This window comes from Spermophilus citellus, assembly GCF_964194105.1.
Source record: "Spermophilus citellus genome assembly, chromosome: 1".
Classification (NCBI taxonomy): Eukaryota; Metazoa; Chordata; class Mammalia; order Rodentia; family Sciuridae; genus Spermophilus; species Spermophilus citellus.
Window position 1 is genome coordinate 176,400,301 of NC_138182.1, and position 26,917 is coordinate 176,427,217.

At 38.0% G+C, this 26,917-nt stretch overlaps 1 protein-coding gene across 1 annotated transcript in view; it reads left to right on the forward strand.

Moving 5' to 3' along the window:
- Nucleotides 1-784: 784 nt before the first annotated feature.
- LMNB1 (lamin B1) overlaps nt 785-26,917 on the forward strand; it is a gene marked incomplete at its 5' end in the record, with an annotated part of 55,123 nt that continues 28,990 nt past the window's right edge. The window contains 3 exons of the mRNA XM_081299083.1: nt 785-1,143; nt 24,863-25,019; nt 25,918-26,043. Coding sequence (XP_081155209.1) covers nt 785-1,143; nt 24,863-25,019; nt 25,918-26,043 — 642 coding nt within the window. The remainder of the gene's footprint in view (nt 1,144-24,862; nt 25,020-25,917; nt 26,044-26,917) is intronic.

The window sequence follows — 26,917 nt, forward strand, 5'->3', positions numbered from 1 at the left end:
ACGTCCGTGGTAGCTACGGACGTTTACGTTTGAATTTCCCTGAACCGCGGGGCGTGGGCGGCGGCACGAACCCGCCCCGGAAATCTCCGGCTCTTTCCCGCCATTCGCAAGCCCGGCCCCTCCAGGGGTCCACAGGGGGTGGGGAGAGGCCCGGCGCGCGGTAGGCCCTGAGCCCGGGGGCGGACAGTCCCGGGCGCCCCTCCCCTCCTCTCTCAGTCCAGTCCGGCCACGCCCAACTTCGCGCTTCAGGTCGACGGTTGCCCCAGGGCCCGATTTTGAATTCACAGGCCCGGCCCCCGAGCCCCAGGAGCGCGCTTCCCGTTCCCCATTGGCCGGCAGCGGTCACGTGCGCGAGCCGCCATGTTGGGGAGTACGGCGTCCCGGCCCGCGCCACCTCCGCCCCCCTCCGCGGCTCGCCGGCCGCCCGCCCCTCGCTGGCCTCCTTCCCCCGCGCCCGCCTCTCCGCGCAGCCAGAGAAGAAACAAAGTGCTGCGGGCAGGAGACTCAGCGGCGGCTGCGCGGACCTGTTCGGTCTCCGGGTCAGCCTCCCCTCCCTCCTTCCCGCGTGTGCGTGTTTTCTTACAAAGGACATTTTACGATCGATTGATTCGTAGCGCTTCTCCTTTGCCCTTTGTGCTGTAACCCGCTGCCGCCATCCCAGGTGCTTCTCCCTCCCCACGCCGATTCGCCAATTTGGGCTTTCGGTCCCGGCTTCGCCCTTGCAGCCTCTTCTTGTGCCGGTGCTGCCCGCTGCCTCATCGCTGTGCTCTCCTCGCCGCTCGCCATGGCGACCGCGACCCCCGTGCCGCCGCGGAGTGGCAGCCGCGCCGGCGCCCCCAGCACGCCGCTGAGTCCCACGCGGCTGTCGCGGCTGCAGGAGAAGGAGGAGCTCCGCGAGCTCAATGACCGACTGGCCGTGTACATCGACAAGGTGCGCAGTCTGGAAACAGAAAACAGCGCGCTGCAGCTGCAGGTGACGGAGCGCGAGGAGGTGCGCGGCCGCGAGCTCACCGGACTCAAGGCGCTATACGAAACCGAGCTGGCTGACGCGCGACGCGCGCTAGACGACACGGCCCGAGAGCGCGCCAAGCTGCAGATTGAGTTGGGCAAGTTCAAGGCCGAGCACGACCAGCTGCTCCTCAAGTGAGTGTTTGCTTGCTGGGTGCCGCGTTTGTTGCGCTGGGAGGGGCGGTTGCGCCTACGGGGTCCACCCCGGGTAGGGATAGCCGAGGCCAAGTGCCCACGCCCTTAGGAAGGGACTGGTTTCTGCCTCCGGAAAGAACTATTCTTGTGTTTTATGGAGGGACAGGGTCGTGGAGGAAGCTCGAGTTATAGTGATGGGGGAGCAGTGATGCTTGCTTCCAGGACGTGGGTACCCAGCATGGTCGGGCGAAGTCAGTGCCTGGGGCTGCCGATGAGTAGCTCGCGGCTTCGAACCCCGAACCTAAGGCCCAGGGATCCAAACTGCTCTTCATGCTGCACGGTGGCCCCCATAGTCCCAGTGGGGGGAGCTGGCGCACGGGCGCGCGCTCGAGTGCGCGTCCCGGTTTCCGGCCAGCGCCAGACAAAGCGTCTGGTGGGTTTGCAAGGCTGGGATAGCCGGCCACGGAGCCCTTGCTGCCCGCTACGAGAATGAATGAGCTGTGCGCGGGAGGAGGAAGGGGAGGGACCCGGACCCGCCCGGAGCGTCCGCGTTTCCCAGGGGTGGGTCCTGCTTTGGCGCGCTCAGTCTTGGCCCAGTGACATTTTTGCTAGCGCTCAGTGCCTTCCTTGGACATTCAGGGCGGGGTCTGATTGGCCCGCCTACTGCTAGTCTTGGGCTAGTTGGTTTTACTACCCATGTTAGCTTTGTCAGGGGAAAGATGTCCTGCCTTTCAGCGGGGAGAGTTTTGGGCTCTTGGGTGCTTTTGAACTCGAGATTCTTTAAGCTGGGCTTTTGTATTCCACGGCCACTCGGGCCACCTTTCGCGAGTGGCGGATCGCTCACTGGCCAGGCAGCAGTTCTTTCCCCCCAGGTTTTGACTCCTCACGATGTAGTTGGTTTTTCCCTTAGAGACTATGCTAGGATTCCCTACCGTACTCCACTGTCACTGTGGCTGTCAGTAGGCCAGGGCAGGTGAAGGGGTGCTGTGTAAAAATGTTGTTTCAGTGAGGGAGAGCTTGTAATTATTTCATCTAAGGTGGTCTGAGTTTTCACAGATACACTCACCACACCTTTGCTGACTTCAAATTCCCCCCTTCCTCCAAATTGGGAATTGAACCCGGGGGCGCTTTGCTACTGAACCACACTCTCATCCTTTTTATTTTTTATTTTGAGGTAGGGTCTTGTTAAGTTCTCCAGGAGAACTTGCAAGTTGGTCTCCCAACTTGCTATCATCCTGCCTCAGTCTCTGGAGTCACTTGGATTACAGGCGTGCTCCACAGTCCCTAGCTTTCCTTGATTTTTCTGATAAGCAAAAAAAAATGTCATCAGTAGGAAACAAGTGCTGATGTCACACTTTAAAGATTTGCTAAATTTGAGTCTAGGTAATGGTCTCTGCATCCTCACTGTCAGTTGAGAAATTTCTTTTTGACTGTTTATCCTTGAATTTCTTTGTTTCTCTGAATTTTCCTGTCTCAGTTTCTATATATTTTTTTATGTCTCTCATTAAGTGTTTTAAAACAGTAAATAAAAAAGTTTTGTGTTTGTGATAAAAATAAAATTCTGCAGACTGACCATAGTGAAACCCTACTCCCCTGTTTAGGATGTCATGTCATTGTGTTGCCAAGGTTGGGCTCTTGAACTCATGGGCTCTGATACTCATGCCTCAGCCTTCTGAATAGCTGGGCCTGCTGGCTTTTACTGCCCCCTTTGAGGAGGCAGTTTATATTTTTATTTTTATATCTTTGGGTATTTAGTTCCTAACTCAAAGAAAAAAATAATTCTTAGTAAATCAAAAACAAAACATAAATAAAACTAACTCTTGGAATCAGTTTTTGAAATGAAGGATCAAATTCGCTCTTCATCTTCCTCCAATTTTTTTTGATACTGAATTTATTCAAATCTTACATGTCATTGATTTTAAGACTTGCCATTATTAATATGTGCCACTAAAAATGAAAAAAAGAATCAGGGCCAACTGTGTGGAATCCATTTTGTTGCATCTATCCCAATTTCAGAGATGTTAGATTGCGACACAGATCAGATCTCATGTACTAGGCACTGTTTTGTATGTGGAGGATAGAGATTTTTAAAAATTAGCAAATATCCTACATTGTCGAATGCAGAGGGAGTGATATCCAGTAAGCAAAATTGTCTTGTCTGATCTGAGGCATTTTGATGCTGGTTCTTTTATAATCTTTCTGTAAAATATCCATTGAAGATTTTTTACAGTGACAAGGCTGCCACCTGGCTGACAATAGTTGTAAATGTTAGGAATTAGAAAATACATGCTGATTTCAACAGGATTCAGAAGTGAGAAGAATGTGTGTATTAGAATCAATGTGATATGGTGTGTGCCTCAAAAGCTGTCTTATTGCAAGAGATGAGATAATTAGATTATGATAGTTGTTATCTAATGAATGGATTTATCCATTTGATGGATTAATAACATGAATGGATTATTGGGTGGTAATTTTAGATGGATGGGTTGTGGCTAGAGGAAGTCAGCAACTGGGGCATTCCTTGGGGATTATTTGTTTTGTCCCTGACTCTTCCCACTCTATTTCCTGGCCATCATAAGGGTAGCAGCTTCACCATGCACTTCTGCCATGATGCTCTGCCTCATCTCTGTCCCAGAGCAGTGGAGTTGGTGGACTTTGGAACTCTGAAATCGTGAGCCCAAAATAAACTTCCACCTTTGAATTGTTTTTGTCTGGTATTTTGTTCATATCGAGGAAAAGTTGACTACACAACGATATAATGTATATAATGCTAGAGTAATAACATGCTAGGGAAATGAAAAAAAGCGGGTTGAAGGAATAGTGAGGTGAAGGAAGATCTGTGAAAGGTTGACAATTGAAAATACTCTCTGAGGGGGCTGGGTGTGGTGGCACTGGCCTGTAATCCCAGCAACTCAGGAGGCTGAGGCAAGAGGATCCCAAGTTCAAGGCCAGCCTCAGCAATATAGTGAGACCCTATTTCAAAAAATATTAAGGACTGGGGATGAAGTTCAGTGGTAAACTGCCCCTGGGTTTAATACCCTGACTAAACAATATCATCTTAAGATCACCATCATCATATCATGATCATCATCATCTCTGAGTTACCAAGCAGTGTTCTAGAACTCTTTCTTAGGTGTACTACTGTGCGTATTTTCCTGGTGTCAGGATCAGGCATAATATTCTCTTATATAAAACAAATTACTCACAGTATGCCACATTTTAGATAGCTATTTGAACCATGTCATTTCTTGTAAAAATTTTTTTTGTTTCAGCATACATGCAGACTTTTTGAAGAAATCTAATCATAATAGATGAGTCTACTTTTTTTCCTTGCATGTTCTGTTCTGAGGTATCTTATTCATTGACATCTTGGAATTTACATGATTTAAAGTCAGTGTCATCCTGGGTCACATATTTTCCTTTTACTTGATTTCTTTCTTTATTTTTTGTTGGACAACATCCTGAAGTAACTTAATTCAGAAAGAATGGCAGGGAATAAAACTTTCTGAGTCCTTTTTGTCTGAAAGTAACTTGGTTCATGCTTGATTGATAGTTGGGCTGGGTATAGAATGTTACTTTAACATTTTACTTCAGTGCTTGGAAAGTACCAGAATGTATCATTTTGGTATTTTCTGTTTCATTGTCTTGTAGCATCCAGTGCTAATTAGTAGTTTTGCTTGTAGTTGCCTTTTCCCACTTCCTGAAAGTTTTTTAAGAATTTTTCTTTATTTTAGTTTTTTTTTTTGCATGCTGATGGGCATTTAGGAAATGGCTGCAGGCTAAATAATAACTGTAGGGTTGTTTTAACATTCATATTCTTTGGTGTTCAGAGCTAAAATAATAAATGTTAATCAGTTTTGAGATGTTTTTTGTACATAGGATGATTAAACAATATCTAGGCTTATATTCTATCATGCATCTTGGCTATTAAAAATGGGTCCTTAATTTTAAGGCCTGTGTGTTTGTATTTATCTTGTTTTCTTTTAAATTTAGCTCTGCTTTTTTCCATATCTTTTTCTGTGCTCTTATTGAACCCAGTGTCTTGTTTTTTCCTCTATTTTTCTTTTATATTTGTCCACTTGCCAGCTCAGTAGGGACATTTTTTTTTTTTAATATTTATTTTTAGTTTTCAGCGGACACAACATCTTTATTTGTATATGGTGCTTAGGATCGAACCCGGGCCGCATGCATGCCAGGCTATCGCGCTATAGCTTGAGCCACATCCCCAGCCCCGAGTAGGGACATTTTAAAAGCAGAAATCATACTTTTAGTTTCACAGAATTCTTTTTTTTTTTTTTTTACAGATATTTTCCTTTTTAATCTTCGTGCTTATGTTTTTAAGTATCCAGTGTCGTTAAGCTGAAGATAATATTTAGTGTTTTCTCTTTAAACTCCTTTTTTACCTGTAATCCCAGTAACTCAGGAGACTGAAGCCGGAGTATCAAAAGTTCAAGAGCAGCCTGGACAATTTAGGGAGATCCTCAAATAAAATAAAGAAAGTATTACATTACTTTATGCAATTGTAGTGCTGTCAAAATACAGTCTTTTTTTTTTTTTTTTTTTTTTTGAAGAGAGTGAGAGAGGAGAGAGAGAGAGAGAATTTTTTTTAATATTTATTTTTTAGTTCGGCGGACACAACATCTTTGTATGTGGTGCTGAGGATCGAACCCGGGCCGCACGCATACCAGGCGAGCGCCCTACCGCTTGAGCCACATCCCCAGCCCCAAAATACAGTCTTGAAGAGGAATGATGCTAACTACCTTCAGTGATTCTGCAAAAATGTTTAGAATAGCTGATCTGGTAAACTTTTGGGAGGAAATTCTAAATGTTCTGTTGATTCAGGATATATTTTTTTAATATACATGTACTAAATATGTCAACATATATTCCATATAATCAAGAAAAAATAAATAAAACAAAAACCAAAAAGTGCTAGGAATATAGTCCAGTGATAGAACATCCCTGTTCAGTACCCAATACTAAGAAACAAAAATAACAAACTTCTGTTAATTGGACTATCTCTGTTTTTATTTTCTGGTCATTTGTGCTTTATGTTACATTTGTTTTTTTCTTGCTACTGATCTTTGTTTTATGATCATAGGCTAGGTAATGATTATGTGTTACTGCTACTATTATTCCGTTATCTTGCTGTCTTCTAAATGGGAGAATAAATGAGGATCTCTTTATATTTGGAGTGTGCTGTTAGCCAACTTGTTAGCACATAAAAAGGATGGTGAGAAAGGCCAAGTGCAAAGCTGTTTTTCAGTAAATACCCATCTCAATTTCAATCCTGCTTCAGTTTCCTTATAGCACACTGTGTGCATCTGTGTACTTAAAAAAATAATTTATTTTTAATGGATAACATAACAACAAAAATAAAACAAGGAGGGCTGGGCATATATAACTCAGTTGGTAGAGTGTCTTACATGCACAAGGCCATGGGTTCAATCCCCAGCACCATACACACAAATAAATAAATAAATAAACAAACAAACAAACAAACAAATAAAAATAAAGAAATGAAGGACCATGTGATATTTCAATTCATGTATAAACTGCATAATGTTTAATATTAAACACTTGTTTTCTCAAATGTTTATAATTTCTTTATGGCAGAAATATTTGAGATAGGGTATGCAGTTATCTTTAATCACTCTACTAGATTGGTGTGCATTAGCATACAAGAACTTAATACTTACTATCTAATGTAATTTAGTGCCCATTGATCAGTCTTTTTCTATCCCTCCCTCCGTAACTCTTCTCAGTATCTGATAACCATTATTTTACTAAACCTTTTTATATTCCGCATGTGAGTGGGATCTCGATGTGTGCTTTTATTTACATTTCATCTTCTAGAAATTTGTTAATGTCTGCTAATAATCCCTTTCCCATTTATTTTGTTGCTATGGGTTTATTCCACATTGTATATTTTACTTACTTTTTATTTGGGTCTTGAGGGAAGACAAATGCCAGTGTAGTAACAAATCATCTTGTTACTTTTGCACAATAAGGGAAGTGTAATTGGCAAGATGGAAAGGAAGACTCAATTTACTGTTGGTTTGAGTCCTTTCAGCTCTTGAGTTTGTTTAAAAATAATTTTCTATATATAGTTTTTAATTTGGACCTAATATTTATAATTAAGTGTAATTACTATTTAGGTGGATTTTTTTTTTTTTTGGTGGTCCTGGGAATTGAACCCAGTATTGCTTTAGCACTGAACTACATCCTAGTACTTTTTAGTTTTTATTTTGAGACAGGGTCTTGATAAATTGCCCAGGTTGGCCTTGAACTTGCCTCAGTATCCCAAGCTGCTGGGATTATAGGCATGTGCCACTGTGTTCAGCTGTCTGTCTTCTCTTTCTCTGTTTTTCTGTCATTAGGTGGGATTTAAGTGCACACTACTGATCTGGCTTGCTTTTAAATCTTTGAGCCTTTGTTTCCTTACCTATATAATTGGGATAAGGGCTAAGTAATAGTTTTCTAAATCTCAGTAACAGTTAAACCTTTTTTCTAACCTGTCATATGCTCCTCTCCTAGTAATGGGGGAATTTTTATCCAAATTAGCTATTTGAGGAAATCATGAAGCATTCAGGCATGTAAATAATGAATTTTTTTATTACTTTTTTAATAGGGATGGGGGTTGTGGCTTGCTATGTATTTGGACTTACATTTTCTCTGTTGGCTTTTTACACATTTATGTCATGAATGAATGAAATTTAGGAAATGCCCAGAAGTTAAATAATAACAGTAGGGTTGTTTTTAACATTCATATTTTTTGGTGTTCAGAGCTAAAATAATATATTAATCGATTTTGAGATTTTTTTTGTACATAGGATGATTACACAAATTAAAAACTTTCGTTTCATATATTACTGTGTTTTTAGATATCACATTACTATTTTTTCTTTGTTTTTTCTTTCCTGTTCTTTTTTTTGTTGTTGTTGACAGTGTTAGAGATTCAGCCCAGGGCCATGCGCACTCTAGGAATGCACTCTCCCACTGAGTTACATCCCCGCCTCTTTTTTGTTTTTTTTTTTTTTTGATGTACCGTTTTGCCCTGGTTGTATGAAGTTGATAACAACACATTTTGGTCTTAATATAAAAAGCCACAAAACTTCATATTAAATAATACTTTAATTTTCAGGAAAACAGCTTTATGATGCTATAACAGACTATCCGAATTAGTTAACTTACAAGGAGAAATTTTTATTTTGGCACACAATTTTGAAGGTTCCAGTATGTGAAAGATTGGCTCCATTGTTTTGAGCCAGTGGCAGGTTTGCTCATCAAGATGGAAGTATGTAATGGAATAAAAACCACTCACAGCTGGGCAGTGGTGCTTGCCTGTAATCCCAGCAGGTCAGGAGACAGTTCACAGCCAGCCTCAGCAAAAGGGAGGTGCTAAGCAACTTGATGGGACCCTGTCTCTATATAAAATACAAAGTAGGGCTGGGGATGTGGCTTAGTGGTCCAGTGTCCCTGTGTTCAGTCCCAGTACGCTCCCCAACCCCAAACAAAACAAAACAAAAATCACTCACTTAATGCTCAGGTAGTGAAGAGAAGGAATAGGAAGAAAACAGGGTCCCGCAATCTCTTTTGGGGACATACTCCCCAGTGACCTAAGTATCTCCCACTAGGCCCTATCTCCTTGTAAGTTTACTACCTCCAGTAAAGCTCCCCTGGGGACCAAACATTTAACACATGGGCTTTTGAAGAACATTCATGATTCAAACTACAGCAGGATCAAACCCATAGAATTGGTGTTAAAGTCTTGGTAATAGGTCTTAAGTAATTAAACTGTCATGACATTTCCTTTCTGTGCTTTCAAAGGATGTTTGGTACAGCAAGATAGCTTTTGAAATTGTGTATTTAACTTAGGGGGTAAGACAAGGTAATCTTTTAGTATACTCAGTTTCAAGGAAGTAAACACACAGAATGAAAGATAAAGCACTGTAAAAATATGCTGCCAAGTCTTTCTTTTTCTTGAACAGTACTGCTTATGTTTATTCTTTATTGCCCAGATTATGTTACCTCAGATAGACCTGCATCGGAAATCCTTAGACTTACACCATCAGTTTGGTCGTATCGTGTACACACAGAGAGAAGGAGCCTCAGGTGTCAACTGTGTGAGGGAACCTTGTCTGAGTCCCCTAGTTATTTCTAGAATTCAAGAATTCTAAACAAAGTTTTAACCTTCCTTTTCAGTGCACATCTGTGATAAGGAGATTGTACTTTGGTAGTTGTATTTTGGAATTTCAAAAAAATAACTTGTTGATACAAAAATAGAAAATGAGAAAACACAGATAAACAATAAGAAGAAAATAAAAATCACTTAATTCCATCTCCCCAAAATAAAGAGTTTGAAGGTTCATACCCATGTTATTAACAAAAATGGGTTAATGATAAATATTTATAGACGTTCTTTTTTCATGCAACATTTTGTGGACATCTTGTCAATACTTGTGTCGAATATCATTTAACACATTTTAAAGATGTAACAGGATACCTTGTATTGGCCACTTAATTTGCTCTGATCAAGGAAATAAGCTTCACAGTGACTCAATCTAACCAATTTCTCTGAATCCACATGGTTATTTAGGGGCCTTCTTACTGATAATACCAGGTTTTTGTCCCCTGATTAATTCTGGTTAAACGTTATCTAATTTGTTAGTTAAATATTATCCACTGGATAAAGGCATTGCACTTTTACCTTTTTTTATTTTGGTACTGGGGATTTAGCCCAGGGGTGCTTAACCACTGAAGCTACATCCCCAGCCCATTGTTTATTTATTTATTTATTTATTTTTAAATCTTATGTATGTATGTATTTATTTAGTTGTAGTTGGACACAATACCTTTATTCCATTCGTTTATTTATTTTTTATTTTTTTAAGAGAATTTTTAATATTTATTTTTTAGGTTTTGGCGGACACAACATCTTTGTTTGTATGTGGTGCTGAGGATCGAACCCGGGCCGCACGCATGCCAGGCGAGCGCACTACCGCTTGAGCCACATCTCCAGCCCCCCATTGTTTATTTTGAGACAGGGTCTTGCTAAGTTGCTTAGGGCCTCACTAAGTTGCTGAGGCTGGTTATGATTCTCTAGCCTCAGTCTACTCAGCTACTGGGATTACGGGCATGTGCCACTGTGCCTGGCCACTTTTATCGATTTTTGATGCCATCAGGAATGGGTGAATATCCTTGTCCTGTTTGGAATAGTTTAATATTTTTCTATAGGTTTTTTTTTTAAAATTGACCATTTAAATTGTTATATTTACATTGCTAATATAAAAGAGAAGATTCTACACTTGGATCATAATATAAAAGAGAAGATTCTACACTTGGATCATAATCTTAGGTTTCTGCTGATAGTTTTGATTTAGACCTGGGTAATAAGCAAGGCTTTCCTTAAATAATATGCTTAGTTGGTCTTTAAAATTTTTGCACTTATTTCATTTTTATTGATCATAGAATTGCAAATAGGGGTTTTAGATCATCTGATCTAATCAATTGATTTTATAGATACAGAAAGAGTGGCCTAAACAGATTAAAAGACTTGTGCAAGATGCAGGAGGGAAAAAGAGCGGACATTTGGGGTTAGGAGTGTTGGTCAGTGGTAGAGCACTTGCCTTCCATGTGAGAGTCCCTGAGTTCAGTTCCACCCTACCTTCTCCCACACCTTCCAAAGAAAAGCTGACATTTATTTCTTGCCTGTTCTGTTTGCTGCAGTATACTAGAGGCTTTACAGATAATATCTTTTAAGCCTTCTGATAACCTTACTCTGGATGAGGAAATGAAGCTCAGAGAGGTTTTTTTTTGTCTGAGACTACTTAGCAGATAAATGAATGGTAGAACAATCTGAATCCTAGCTGTGTCTTTAACATTGTGATAGAGTTTTTACATATATGGACTCATTTAATCCTTATGGCAGTATGGTTCTGCAGGCCAGATTCCGGTTTACTGACATGAAGCAGTCTCACAGAACACTGAAACCTGTGTTTGGGACATGGAGGGAGGACATTTGGTTTTCAGGTCCCTTTGGGTACTACTTTTGAAAATGGTATTAAATGTCTGTTTTTCACATTGTTAGTCCATACTCTTCAGAGAGGTAATTTTGGATTTGTCAGGAGGGTGCAGTAATTGAAATGGTATTTGAAATACTGAGGGAGTCATTTGCTAGTAAGGAACAAGTGAAGATGAATAACTAAAAGAGACTTCTTTTATCTCTTCTTAAAAAAAATCTCCTTTCCCATTTTATGCCATGCCTTAATTAAAAAGAAATTAAAACCTCTCTATAAATCTTTAATACTCATGACAGAAATGTTCTTTTATTTTTTTCTTCAACCCATTTGCCAGACCTTGAACCAGATGCTGGGTCTACAGAGATGGGGCACTCAGGTTCCATTATCAGGTTGTTTATCATGGGGTGGGGGCAGAAACCTGACCCTACAGTATTGTGGTACTATAGTGCAGTACCTGGGTAGACAGTGTTGCCCCAGGTTTGGAGGAATCTACTCAAGATTAGTGAGTTAGTGGTGTTTGTTGGATTTTAGGGTGGAGGTGTCAGCTGGCAATTTGGAGTACTTGCAGACATGGAAAACATGGGGGCTAGATAGAAGAAGGAAAACCCACAATGGGGTTGGATGGGATCATGCTAAGTAATAGAGCAGTAGGAAGAGTTGAGTGGGAGAATGAGGAGTTTTTAGTTTTTTAGTTTGCTATGACCTAAAAAATACCCATGGTCTATGCCTGGGTGATGATTATTGACTGAGAAGAGCAAAACCACCACCATAATTGAGGGAGAATGAGAGGAAAGAGATCTTGTTCAAGAATGTTGCCAGTGAAGGAAAGGAGGTTGGCTTTGAACTTGTGATCCTTCTACCTCAGTCTACTGAGCCACTGGGATGGATTACAGGTATGTGCCACTGTGCCCAGCAACTCTGTTATTTTTTAATATATGCAGAAATACACAACATTAACATAATCCCTAACAGAACTCTGAAATATGACTAGTGTTTCTTACTTTCAATCACCTATGAAAATAGCATTTTTTTTATTCCACTTAACTCAGTGTTTTATAATATGGACTTTTTATGCCATTTGTTAAAATATTGGTCATTAAGTATCCTATTAGTTTTAGTTTATTAATGAAATAATTTTTGAAATCTTGTCTTCCTCTCCAGTCTATTTGCCTTACAAAAGTATTAATAATTTGGGTGTAGAATTCTAGGTTGTGAAGGATACTTTCTTAGGATTTTTGAAGTCATGTTGTATAGTTTTTTAGGTTTTGTTACTGTAGAAGTGGTAATAAGTGAAAAATTTTAAACCTTACAGGATCTTTTGGTGTAGTTTTAAATTTCACAAGGGTATTCTTGTTGTAGATCTTTTTTCATACATTGCTTTGGTTATTTGGCTGAATTTTTTTGATGTGGAAATTCTTGTTCTTCAGTGCTTAAGAATTTTCTTGAATTACTTTATTGATATTTTCTCCTATTTTTATTATATTCTGAGCTGCTTATCATTCAAATGGTGGGCCTTATTGATCTTTTGGTCTCCTTACCTTAAATTTTTTTTCTCTTCTAGTATATGTTCTAAATTTTCCCTTCCAAATTTTACTGTCATTTTATTATTTTTTATTTTTTTTATTGTTATTTGTATTCTTTTTTTTTATTGTTGGTTGTTCAAAACATTACATAGTTCTTGACATATCATATTTCCCACTTTGATTCAAGTGGGTTATGAACTCCCATTTTACCCCGTATACAGATTGCAGAATCACATCAGTTACACTTCCATTGATTTACATATTGCCATACTAGTGTCTGTTGTATTCTGCTGCCTTTCCTATCCTCTACTATCCCCCCTCCCCTCCCCTCCCCTCCCCTCCCCTCTTCTCTCTCTACCCCCCTCTACTGTAATTCATTTCTCCCCCTTGTATTATTTTTCCTTTTCCCCTCACTTCCTCTTGTATGTAATTTTGTGTAACCCTGAGGGTCTCCTTCCATTTCCATGCAATTTCCCTTCTCTCTCGCTTTCCCTCCCACCTCTCATCCCTGTTTAATGTTAATCTTCTTTTCATGCTCTTAGTCCTTACTCTGTTCTTAGTTACTCTCCTTATAAAGAAGACATTTGGCATTTGTTTTTTAGGGATTGGCTGGCTTCACTTAGCATAATCTGCTCTAATGCCATCCATTTCCCTCCAAATTCTATGATTTTGTCATTTTTTAATGCAGAGTAATGCTCCATTATGTATAAATGCCACATTTTTTTTTATCCATTCATCTATTGAAGGGCATCTAGGTTGGTTCCACAGTCTTGTTATAGTGAATTGTGCTGCTATGAACATCGATGTAGCAGTGTCCCTGTAGCATGCTCTTTTTAGGTCTTTAGGGAATAGTCCGAGAAGAGCAATAGCTGGGTCAAATGGTGGATCTATTCCCAGCTTTCCCAGGAATCTCCATACAGCTTTCCAAATTGGCCGCACCAATTTGCAGTCCCACCAGCAATGTATAAGAGTACCCTTTTCCCCACATCCTCGCCAGCACTTGTTGTTGTTTGACTTCAAAATGGCTGCCAATCTTACTGGAGTGAGATGGTATCTTAGGGTGGTTTTGATTTGCATTTCTCTAACTGCTAGAGATGATGAGCTTTTTTTCATGTACTTGTTGATTGACTGTATGTCCTCCTCTGAGAAGTGTCTGTTCAGGTCCTTGGCCCATTTGTTGATTGGGTTATTTGTTTTCTTATTGTCTAATTTTTTGAGTTCTTTGTATACTCTGGATATTAGGGCTCTATCTGAAGTGTGAGGAGTAAAGATTTGTTCCCAGGATGTAGGCTCCCTATCTACCTCTCTTATTGTTTCTTTTGCTGAGAAAAAACTTTTTAGTTTGAGTAAGTCCCATTTGTTGATTCTAGTTATTAACTCTTGTGCTATGGGTGTCCTATTGAGGAATTTGGAGCCCGACCCCACAGTATGTAGATCGTAGCCAACTTTTTCTTCTATCAGACGCTGTGTCTCTGATTTGATATCAAGCTCCTTGATCCATTTTGAGTTAACTTTTGTGCATGGCGAGAGAAAGGGATTCAGTTTCATTTTGATGCATATGGATTTCCAGTTTTCCCAGCACCATTTGTTGAAGATGCTATCCTTCCTCCATTGCATGCTTTTAGCCCCTTTATCAAATATAAGATCATTGTAGTTTTGTGGATTGGTTTCTGTGTCCTCTATTCTGTACCATTGGTCCACCTGCCTGTTTTGGTACCAGTACCATGCTGTTTTTGTTACTATTGCTCTGTAGTATAGTTTGAAGTCTGGTATCGCTATACCGCCTGATTCACACTTCCTGCTTAGCATTGTTTTTGCTATTCTGGGTCTTTTATTTTTCCATATGAATTTCATGATTGCTTTCTCTATTTCTACCAGAAATGCCGTTGGGATTTTGATTGGCATTGCATTCAACCTATAGAGAACTTTTGGTAATATCGCCATTTTGATGATGTTAGTTCTGCCTATCCATGAACAGGGTATATTTTTCCATCTTCTAAGATCTTCTTCAATTTCTCTCTTTAGGGTTCTGTAGTTTTCATTGTGTAAGTCTTTCACCTCTTTTGTTAGGTTGATTTTATTTTATTTTTTTTTTGAGGATATTGTGAATGGAGTGTTTTTCCTCATTTCCATTTCAGAGGATTTGTTGCTGATATACAGGAATGCCTTTGATTTATGCGTGTTGATTTTATATCCTGCCACTTTGCTAAATTCATTTATTAGCTCTAATAGTTTCTTTGTAGACCCTTTTGGGTCTGCTAGGTATAGAATCATGTCATCTGCAAATAGTGATAATTTAAGTTCTTCTTTTCCTATTTTTATGTCTTTAATTTCTTTCGTCTAATTGCTCTGGCCAGTGTTTCGAGAACTGTGTTGAACAGAAGTGGTGAGAGAGGGCATCCCTGTCTTGTTCCAGATTTTAGAGGGAATGCCTTCAATTTTCCTCCATTCAGAATGTTGCTAGCCTGAGGCTTAGCATAGATTGCTTTTACAATGTTGAGGTATGTTCCTCTTATCCCTAGTTTTTCTAGAGTTTTGAACATAAAGGGATGCTGTACTTTGTCAAATGCTTTTTCTGCATCTATCAAGATGATCATATGGTTCTTAATTTTAAGTCTATTGATGTGGTGAATAACATTTTGTGACCTTTCTCACAAGAAGTTCCATAAGGGCAGAAATTTCGTATATTTTGTTAACTGCTGGTATCTAAGCTTCTAGGTCAGTGCCTGCACATAGTAGGTATACCGGTGACCAAATATTGGTAGTGGTTGTTTTTAAATGAATAAGTCATTCGTATTAGTACTTAAAGTGTCTATTCCCCAATTCTCGTGCCTGTTTATATTAGAGTGAATTTCTTGTTTTCAAAGAAAAGGTTCTGTGGTCTACTTTCAGTCTCTTTTAGTAGTTTTCCTAATTTTAATCTGGTTTCAGTTAAGGTTTTCCTGATTCTGATAGGGTTGTTGGTTAATTTTGTTGACTGATCAACTACTAGCAATAGCTTTGGAGTTTGTGCAAAAGCCTCTTAGCAATCTTTGTTAATAAGAATTGTAATCACAAGATTATTTGGAATTTTTGTGTATTACATTTGTTTTAATAACAGAGAAGTTCATTAATTGTCTTTCATGAGAAATGTTGTAGATCAAATCCCCTTTCCCTTTGGAAGGGATGGTAATTGGATACTATTGAAACTGATCAGGTAATGTTGGAACAAATGCATATTTAATAGGCACTTTGAGCCTATTATGAAATAAAATTATTTAGTTTTAGGACAGAAGATTTTTCTGTAGGCATATTAATAACCTTTATTTTAAACTCAAGGTTTATTTTTCTTCGAAAAGTTTGGACCATGACTAGATAATAAAGAGCACATAGATTCTGAGCTATGGGTATGAAGAGATCACCAGAAACAGATTTGATAGTCACTTGAATAAATGTACTTGTGTTGAGTGGTGTTCAGCTGCCACCAGACAGCTGTTCTAGAGAACCTTATGGTAATATAAAACATGAACAGAGCTCAGACAGCTGTGCCTAATTGGCCTGGCTTTATGTAGAGCATATCTGTTTGAGGAATTTAAAAATCCTTGTTTTGTGGAGATTAGGAATAATTTTGTATAGAATGGTAGCTATTATGTTATTGTCTGAAAATGAAAAACTGAATTGTATTTCCTTTTCATCCCCTAGAATTTCTTTTTCCAAACTAGAATGGTCCTAAAGCAAAAAGTAAGGAATGGAAAAAAAAAATTAAGGAGTGAATGCCAAGTTAAGAAAGGTAGCTAGGGGGCTGGTTGTGGCTCAGTAAGTAGCACGCTTTCCTAGCATGCATGAGGCAATGAGTTCCATTCTCAGCACTGCATACAAATAAATAAAATAAAGGTCCATCAACAACTAAAAAATATTTTTTTAAAAAAGAAAGGTAGCTAAACACAGGCAGAGAAAGCCCATCGTTGGCTTGGCATCTGTTTCTCTTTCATCTTCTCTAGTAACCTCATTTCCATTCAGGAGATTACAGTATATACCTCAGAAAATTCTCAATCTGTACATTTGTTGATTCTCTTTTATGTAAAATGACAATCTGTAATAGTTTCTTTTTTAAAAATAAATTTTGTAGTTGTAGATGGACAGTGTGCCTTTATTTTATTTATTTTTTTATGTGGTACTGAGGATCGAATCCAGTGAGTGCCTCACATGCTAGGCAAGTGCTCTGCCACTGAGCTACCGCCCCAGCATGTAATAGTTTCTTAAATGCTAGAAAGTGATGTAAGTAGCCAGAGAGGATTTAGTGGAATTCAAAACTAACTTGAGAGTTGTTTGTTTTCTGGTTTTTCATATTATTGGTTTGTCTGACATATTAAGGCAGGAGTAAAAATCTCAAGTAATTGTATTTCTGTTTTTTATCTTTGGAAAAAGGAATGGCTCTTGTCCAGTTTATTTTTTCAACTGTGTAACTTGAAAGTTTATAGTCTTAGGTCCATCAGTCATTATGTCTTGAATGAATTTTTTTTTCAGGAGAACATATATATCAGTAAGTTTTTTTCACTTAGCAAGCATTTGATGAACACAGATTCTTGACCTTGTCTACTCTTTTGCATATGTGGTACCATAAAAATCTCTAGGAAATTTCATGCACATTTAATATCTAGAAGCTAGCTTTATACTTTATTCTAGGCATGTAATCTGCCAAAAAAGGGACCATTTATAATTTAGGTCTTTAGTTTGTGTGTGTGTGTGTGTGTGTGTGTGTGTGTGTGTTGCTGGTGATTGAACCCAGGGCCTTGTGCATGTGAGGCAAACACTCTACCATCTGAGCTATATCCCCAGGTCTTTAATTTTTTAATATGACTTTTTGCGCATACATTGTTTTTAAATTTTTTTTTAGCTGTCAATGGGACTTTATTTATTTTATGTATATGTGGTGCTGAGAATTGAACCTAGCGCCATACAACCCAGCCCACACATACATTTTTGTATATGGAAATCAAAGAACAAGGACAAAAGTACCTGAGGAAAAATGAAATTTATGACTCTTTTAAAATAAGCAAACCAAACTGAAGCATGTCTATAGGTCCTGTCCTAAAAGTGAACACAGATTCTTTGCCTACAACTACATTGTGAGTGATTAAGCGCTCATTCTTTTGTGGTTGTGCTACTGGTCAAACTAGAAATTTCTTTTTAAAAAAAGATTTCTATTTTATTTTATTTTTATTTTTAGTTGTAGTTGGACACATACCCTTATTTATTTATTTTTATATGGTGCTGAGGATTGAACCCAGGGCCTTGCACGTGCTAGGCAAGCACTCTACCACTGAGCCACAACCCAACCCCCCCCCCCCCCCCAACTAGAAATTTCATTCAGCTAAGCATTTGTGTCAGGTGTTACACAGTAGGACCAAGAAAATGTTAATAGAACGGTGATAATTTGCCAGTACCTAATTTTAAACTATTTTGTATTGAGCTTCTAATTGTTCTACATATTAGTTCCTACAAGTTTTGTGATTGATTTCTTTTTATTCTCTGTTTAACTGATCTTTTTTTAAGAGTTTATGGTAATGATATGCTTCTTAATTAATTTTCAAGTAGTTATTGTTGTCATAACTTACTAGGTCTTAAATGATTTTCATCTTATTATTATGTATGTGGTATGACTGGGAAAACTGTTCTCTACACTTATTTTATATAGTAATTATGTATTTCCCGAAGAGGTTCATTGAACATTTCTAGCAGTTCTGTAACTGGGTGCATTTTCTAACTTCTACTTTCTTAGAGGTAGGACCAGTCTGAGGTACACCTAAACAAATGAAGAACATAAAGAAAGTGAGACTGAGTTTTTCCAACAGAAGGGGTAGTACAGAGGGCAAAGTTTAGACCCTGAGTTCCACAGACAATTACTTAAGTAGAGAAGCCAAGGTTAATGTCAATGTCAAACTGTAGATTGAACAACCAATATGGTCAGAGCAGTAAGGTACATGGTACTGATGGTGGTAAGAGATGGTAGGAGAAATTTAGAAAGTGATGGAGTAACCTATTGCATCTGTGTTAGTCTAACAGGACTCTGCAAAGGATAGCTATGTGTCCCAGACAGTTAATGGTGCTAGGTCTTATTGGGAAAGTACACCATAGTATATCACTAAAGCCATATCTTACTCTTTAGTCATTACTGGAGAATGTTAACAGGAATGTAAATATATATTTTCTAGCTGCTTATTTCTTTAATGATCAAATATTTAATTAGAACTGCCTGCTTAATGTGACTAGTGTAATTCAAGCTTATTTGAAATGAAAGCTAACTTTGCTAAGGGAGGGAATTCTTAGGATATAGTTTTATAAAGCTGTTTGTGGTGTTTTTTTTTTTTTTTTCTTGTGTAGAATATTTAAAGGAAATGGGAATACTTCATGACTTATTCAGGAGTGCACATATTTGTAGCATTAAGATTCACACTGAATTTAAATGAAAACACTAGAAATTTTTTCTCTGGAGGTAGAAATAGTTTAGTCGGGCAGGTCAATAACACTGAACAAAGCCAGTCAGGAAATATAGTCAAAGAAAATATTGTCAAAGAAAAATGTATTCTAACACCTTCAGTGATAACTTCTAATGACTTTGGATCCCTATTTAAATTGCTTTTTGTTTCATGACACTGTCAGATATCTCTGCATGTAATAGCTTCAGCAAATTAGTATGTGTATGTTTCAGGATGTCAATTCTGCAGGTTTCTGCACTCTGACCAGTTATCTGCTGATAACTACATTTGGGCTGTCCACACTTTATTCGGTGATGAGAAGCAATAGAGTTAGAAACCTAAAAGATTATGTTCAAAATATTAACTCACTGCATGACCTCCATGTGTTCTTAATCTTGTGGACATAAAACTCATTGATTCAAGATTATTAATCTGATGGAGACTTGGGTGTAGTCTTGTGTTTGTGTGTGGTACACAGGATTTAACTTAGGGGTGCATTCTTAACTACTGGGCTTCATCCTCAGCCCTTTATATTTTTAATTTTGATATAGAATCTTGCTAAATTGCCAAGACTGACCTCAAATTTATAATCCTCCTGTTTCAGCTTTCCTACTAGTTGATATTACACCATGTCCAGTTTGAGTGTAATCTTAAGAATTTTTTATGATTCATCCATTCTTGGAAATTGGTAGGGTGAGTTGTTAGGGAGGATATTTCAGAATGTGACTAACAGAGAATATATAAGTATCAGTTACTTTTTTTTCCTTGAAAAAGACATGGTATTTTACATGGGATGAAAAAAGCAGAAAACTAGGACTGTTGGGATAAACCCTGGAGGGAGCTTTCTAGGAAGGTGTGTGTGGAGGGTTCTTTTTTCCTTTTTTTTTTGGTGCTGAGAATCAAACCTAGGGTGTCAGAATGCATGCGCTGTCACTGAGCTGTACCCCCAGCCCCACGTACGTTTAACAGTTAATAAAATGACAGTAATGTCCAGGCTTTCTGTTTCTGTATAGAAGATATAGAGATAATAAGAATGGGCCTTCCCCTCAAAGAGTTCTGTCTCTTGGAGTAGTAAAGTACATCCAGAAACATAGGAATTTGTATGATCAGTGTAATTTTAAAGTGTGTGCAAGATGTAGAAGTAGTAGTCATCAACTCTCCTCCCTTTATTAGCTTTATGAAACATTAATTTTTCGCCACCGTTAATGTTATGGATTCAAGGAGGAAGAAGAGAAATGTATGTACACAGAATAATTTGTACATCTGCAGGGTGTTTGGGATGTAAGGACAACTACAAGAACTATCTGCCCTAAGCTCCCTTTGCAGTACCCCTTACAAGTCCTTTACTTGAGCATCTACAAGATAAACCTTTATGTCACCCAGACAGCTAAATACCTAAGTGTAGTGACATGGGCTAGTATCTGACCTACAGCAGTAGAAAGGTATTCAGGGTCCAGAAAAAGAAAAAAAAATCTCCTAAAATGCAAAGTATACTCCACCAGGAACCCTGTCTTATCTATCTTCCTATCTGGGTAGTACATAGTAGATACTCAATGTTTCTTGGATTAAATAAGTAAGTTTTAAAAATTTAGGGCCTAGACTGAGTCCTCCTTTCTCTGCCTTCAAACTCTCTGGTGTACTTGTGTATAAAATGTTATTCTGCATTTTGGGAGGGGATTAGAAAAACCAAAAAGTTCACTCACAAACTTATAGGAGAAGAGACTATAAATTACTTGGCATCACAGAAAGTGGCTTGTGTTGGACAGTATAATGCCTGCTGTCTTTCTGTGCAAGAAGGCCATGGTGGCTTGTAGGGCAGATCTAGGTTGATTGGGCTCAGAATAAGCTTCATCCTCAGTAAATAGAAGATACTTTTCTACTGATAAACTGTTACATTAAATATATGACTTTAGGTTTTGCTCTGAACTTTGTATTTGTATTTCTTGCTGTGGTTTGTTGCTTTTTCTTTCTTTTTTACAAATTTTTTTTTTTTTTTGGAGCATCTACTCTGAAAGAAGGTGTCCTGTGCATTGTAGTAGAATGTTGAACCAAGTGCAGTGGAATCCAAATGTCTTTTTTTTTTTTTCCTGCTAGGAAAGATAAAGCAAGAAAGCTTTAAAGAAGAAGAGATGTTTGTTTGGTCTCAGTTTTGAATGATAGGAGTTAAATGGAGTTAAGAATTAGAATAGATGACACTGGAGTTGGGGAGAATAAGATCCAAACCCAGAAGGTATTCAAGACTTGTGTCCTGAAGGTCTCTGCAGGTGGCTATGCCATGCTATGCTAAAGAGCTTGGACATTAGATAATCAGAAGTTTTCAAACCACATGCAGAAAACTAGGACTGTTGGGATAATGATTGATAGGATACCATACCCTGCACTCTGTCTTTAATCCTAGCATCTCCATGCATAAACAAAACACAAAATAAAACATGCTTTTAAAAGTACTGTTATTGGGTATTAAAAGGTTTTATGTTAGAAGATTTATACTTTTTGAATGATAAAATCTTAAAACCTCAACTCTTTGGCAGGGGGATATCGTGTTTTTTTCATGGTGTTACCTGGTTTAATTTGTTTTCTACTAATCATGTCATGCCTTCTAACAATTTATTAGTTCCAGTTTTCACTATTCTCTGATTTTAGTTGATTTCCATAGTTCAGATTTTGAACGATGAAATCTGAATTGTTGCTGGTCAGAGATTGGCTTCCAGAGTCAGATATTTACCTCTAGTCTAGTTGGATATAAGCAGGCCCTGATAGGAGTTGTGACTGTTGTAGTCCCTCAAGACAAAGGGATTAGGCCAGTTTCCAGTTCCTCAGTGGGAACCATTCATTCTTTTCTTGTGTACAAGTGTTCAGAAATATTTTCTGTGTACATTGTGTGTGTGTGTGTGTGTGTATATATACTGTGGGGGAAAATATCATATATATATATGATATTTTACAGTAGGAAACTTAAGAGATGGTTACTTTCCTTTGGAGGCACTTTTTTTAAAAAACTGCCCCCCCCACCACCATTATTCGAGCTTCTAATCACGTACATGTTTTTAAAAACCTAACAGTTGGTATTCGCTGGAAAGTATACTTCTGTATAGGGGGAAAAAGCCAAATAATAAATTCTTTGCAATTGTAAATACATCTCCAGCCTCTGATTTATATCTACCTAATTTGCTCAGCAAGGTGGAAGAGCTTTAAGGTAGCATTTATAATGGAGCAGTTTATATTTTCTTAGACTATCACTGTTTTAATTGACTAAGAACTTGACATTAAATAGACACTGTCAGCGTTATATGGCTGAACTTAAAGCTCTTAGAAAGTTTCAACTGCTAGCACTAAGATACTCAAGGTACTCATCCATTTTAGTCCTCCTCTTCTTACCTTATTTTGTTTTGTGAAAGAACCATATTTTAGTCATCTGGGTGCACTGCCCAATTAATTTTTTGACTTCTTGTATTTCCTACACTGTACAAAATGTTGCACAGTATCTTTTACTTAGTGGAAGATTGAGTCTCAAGTTATATGCATGTACTACCCATAAAATCAGTGTGATTCAATAAGTACATGAAGAAGATACTTCATAAAACATACCCATTTTTACAGAACACTGCAGTAGTCTAATATCATCGTGATATTTTGTTCTCCATCATTCTTGGTAGGCTGTCGGTCCGTGGAAAGCATAGGTTTACTCTGCAGTTATGAAGCACCACATATGGTCTAAGATTGAAACACTAAATAGTGGTGAAGCAGAGATTTTGTAATTTTTAAATAATTTTGAGCTAGTAGCTTTTGTTAAGTATTGTGCAGTACTCAACAAAATACAGTTTTACTTTAAATCATGTATTATGCTATGTATACTATTCCAACTCTGGCCACTTTATAGTGGAATAAAATAGTGCTCCTTCACAAGATGCAATTCTATTTCTGTGGAGACCCAGTGCTTGAATGAAGTTGTGAATAACCATTATGGCTGTAGGTTATGATTCTGTGGTTTTCTTTAACCTCTTCTAAACTAGTTTTCAGTGAAAGCCTGCCATCTTGTGGCTTTTAGAAATATGGGTTTTAGGGCTGGGGATGTGGCTCAAGCGGTAGGGCGCTCGCCTGGCATGCGTGCGGCACGGGTTCAATCCTCAGCACCAACAAAGATGTTGTGTCCGCTGAGAACTAAAAAATAAATAAAAAAGAAATATGGGTTTTAGTAAAAATATCTGAGATTTTAGTTATATTATGATACCAAAATGTGTAAGAAGTCTTTAAGTTGTATTTTCTTACCATTTGGTTGATTTTTTTTAAAAATTCATTTTCTTTTAACATTACAAGACTATTTTAACTTTTCTATTAACTAAAAAATTTCTTTTTCAAAAGTCAGTAGTAGAAGTAACTTCTACATTAGCAATTTTACTTAAGAACAGTTATTGAAAATTTGATATTAAGACTTCTTATATAACTAATGATAGTTACTTGAATGAGGAAAAAAAAATCTGTCTTTTAAAATAAAATCATTGGACAATTGTATCCAAACGAACTTGTAATTTATAATGTAGAACCCAATTTAATAACAATAAAAACTAATACTAAAGAAAAAAATCTCAATTAAAACTTCATTTTGCCTGGCATGGTGGCACATGCCTGTAATCTCAGTGCTCCAGAGGAGGCCGAGACAGGAGGATCTCAAACCCAGCCTCATAGACCCTGTCTCTAAATAAAATACAAAATTGGGCTGGGGATGTAGCTCAAGTGGTTGAGTGCCCCTGAATTCAATCCCTGACACCAAGGTCAATCAATCCATCCTAATGTTTTTTTTTTTTTTCAATATTTTTTTGACAGCATTATATGGCTGATTGACCTTTATTTATTCACGTATTTATATGTGGTGCTGAGAATTGGACCCAGTGACTCTCACATAGGAGGCAAGTGCTCTACCACTGAGCCACAAAACCTAGCCCTCCATCCTCATTTTTTAGTAGTTAACAGTATAAAATAATTTTTCTACAAAATATTAGGAAGGCTCTTATTTGTAGTTAGGGAAATTTCAAATCACTTCATATAAGAAGTGGAAGTTGCTTTTAAGCTTTTGGGGTCAGTTAAATTCTAATGAACATTTATACTCACACACACAGTACACGTGTATCTTAATGTTATACCACCAAGCAAAAAACACATAACAAGAGAATTTCTATATAACTGATACATCATTAAGGTATAAAATTGCTTCTTAAAATAACTTACTTCTGACTGGAGGCTGTAGCTAAGTTGTAGAGTACTTGCCTAGCATGCACATGACCCTGGGTTTGATCCCTAGTAATACCACCAACACCAACAAAACAAAAACACAACCAATACTCACAAAAATAACTTTTCATTCTCAGGTAATTAGTCTAATTTTATATCTTGCCTGTCTCCTATATATCTTGCGTTTGTATTGTATTTAAAATAAACTTCTTTTTTCAAAAAAAATCTTTTTTTAATGTGTCTTTTCATAGAAAAGGATGAAATGTGTTCTTATTCAGACAACCAACACTAGTAGTGATGTGACAGTGAAGGGGAATATTGTTATCTACCAAAAACTCTAGATCTAATGCCCCTGAATTGCTTTTCTAATAGGTTTGGGTAGCCCTTATTTAAACCACCTCTTTTATTTTTCCTTTTAGCAGGCAAGGAGAAGGACTCAAAATCAGGGGTATAATTTGATATCTGTGCTTTTTCAAATGTATTACAGTTATGCTAAGAAAGAATCTGATCTGAATGGTGCCCAGATCAAGCTTCGAGAATATGAAGCAGCACTGAACTCTAAAGATGCAGCTCTGGCTACTGCCCTTGGCGACAAAAAAAGTTTAGAGGCAGATTTAGAGGATCTGAAGGATCAGATTGCCCAGGTAAGGTAAACACTGTGAGCCATGTTTGGAATGTTAATTACTATGTGTCTTAATCCTTGGCTTGATTGATTTTTTTTTTAATATTTATTTTTTAGTTTTAGGTGGACACAACATCTTTATTTGTATGTGGTGCTGAGGGTCGAACCCAGCGCCACGCACATGCCAGGCGAGCGCACTACCGCTTGAGCCATATCCCCAGCCCTGATTGATTGATTTTTTTTTTTTTAAAGATAGAGTGAGAGAGAATTTTTTAATATTTATTTTTTAGTTCTTGGCAGACATAACCTCTTTGTTTGTATGTGGTGCTGAGGATCGAACCCGGGCCGCACGCATGCCAGGCGAGCGCGCTACCACTTGAGCCATATCCCCAGCCCCTGAATGATTGATTTTTAAAGGCTATATGTTTATTTTGGAATTTTAGTTTTTTTTGGATCAGTTACCTGAAGAAAGTTTTTAGGTTTCTTAACATGTAAAGCTCAATCACCTCTCAGTCATTCTGTGGGGGTTATATAGATCTTGCCATTCTTTCTTGTGTAGATGCTCTCAGAAACTATTTCACGATTGTACTAAAATGTGAGGTGAGGAAAGAAGATGTTGCAATGCTGTTTCTTGCACACAGGAAAATATCAAAGTGGTTAACTAAAAATCATTGGTTTGATTTTAAAAATAGGAGTGATAGGTCTTTGTTCTGTACTCTATTGGCCATTGGTGATCTGTTTGGTACCCTGTAAGTGGGATCAGCAAATGAATCCAAAATTCTGTGGCAAAGGTTAAAATATGGTAATTATATCTTTATAAATGTATAGAAATTGTAATATTTGATTTGATTCATATATATTAAATTCATTGCTAAATGATTGCTGTGTAATTTTATCACATTTTTTCCCCCTTGTAATAGTTGGAAGCCTCTTTATCTGCTGCCAAAAAACAGTTAGCAGATGAAACTTTACTTAAAGTGGATTTGGAGAATCGATGTCAGAGCCTTACCGAGGACCTGGAGTTTCGTAAAAACATGTACGAAGAGGTAATTATATATAATTTTACTTTTAAGGAAAAAAAACATGTGAAAGTACAAATTATTTAAATATGATTTATTTCCCACAAGAAATGTGGGAAATCTAATGATGAAGGGATAAGATTTGGGAATAGGAGAAATTTTGCAGGCAAACTGTTCAAGTTGTTGATGCCAGAAAGACTGCATCTGGGCTGTGCGTATAGCTTGGAGCACTTGGCTAGGATGCAGAAGGTTCTGGGTTGGATCCCTAGTACCTCTATAATAAAAATAGAAAACAAAAGACTGTATTGAAGAGCATAAGCTGTTAAGATAAACATATGCTGTCACTTCATCTGAGTTATAAAGGCTTGGTCACAGCTGCTAATTACTGTCAACATGTTAAACATTTGCATTAGTTATCTCTTGCTGCTTAAATAGAGTACTCCAAAATTTAACAATCTAAAACCATGGGCTTAAGTGGTGGTTCTGTTGCAGGGTCTCCTGAGGTGCAGTCAAGCTTTCAACCTGGGCTGGAGAAACTGCTTCCTAGGCAGGAGGTATCAGTTCCTTGCCACTTGGTCTCTATAGGGCTACTCATGATTATGCCTTTCCCCAAGAATGAGCCATGAGAGGGAGAGTGAGCATGAGACCAAGAGAGAAGCTTCATTATTTCTGTAACCTACTTGCAGCAGTGACAAATGTACCATTTTCACGCTGATTAATTGTGAGGAAGGAGATTACATTAGGATGTGAATACCAGGAGGCAGCAATCATGGGGACCCATCTTGAAGTCTAGCTACTCACAGCAATTATAGGTACATATGAGAATTTTTAAATAGCATTTATAATCCTTAACTTCTGTGTCAAGGGTGGGTAGATGCAACATATGCCAAATAGAGGAAGT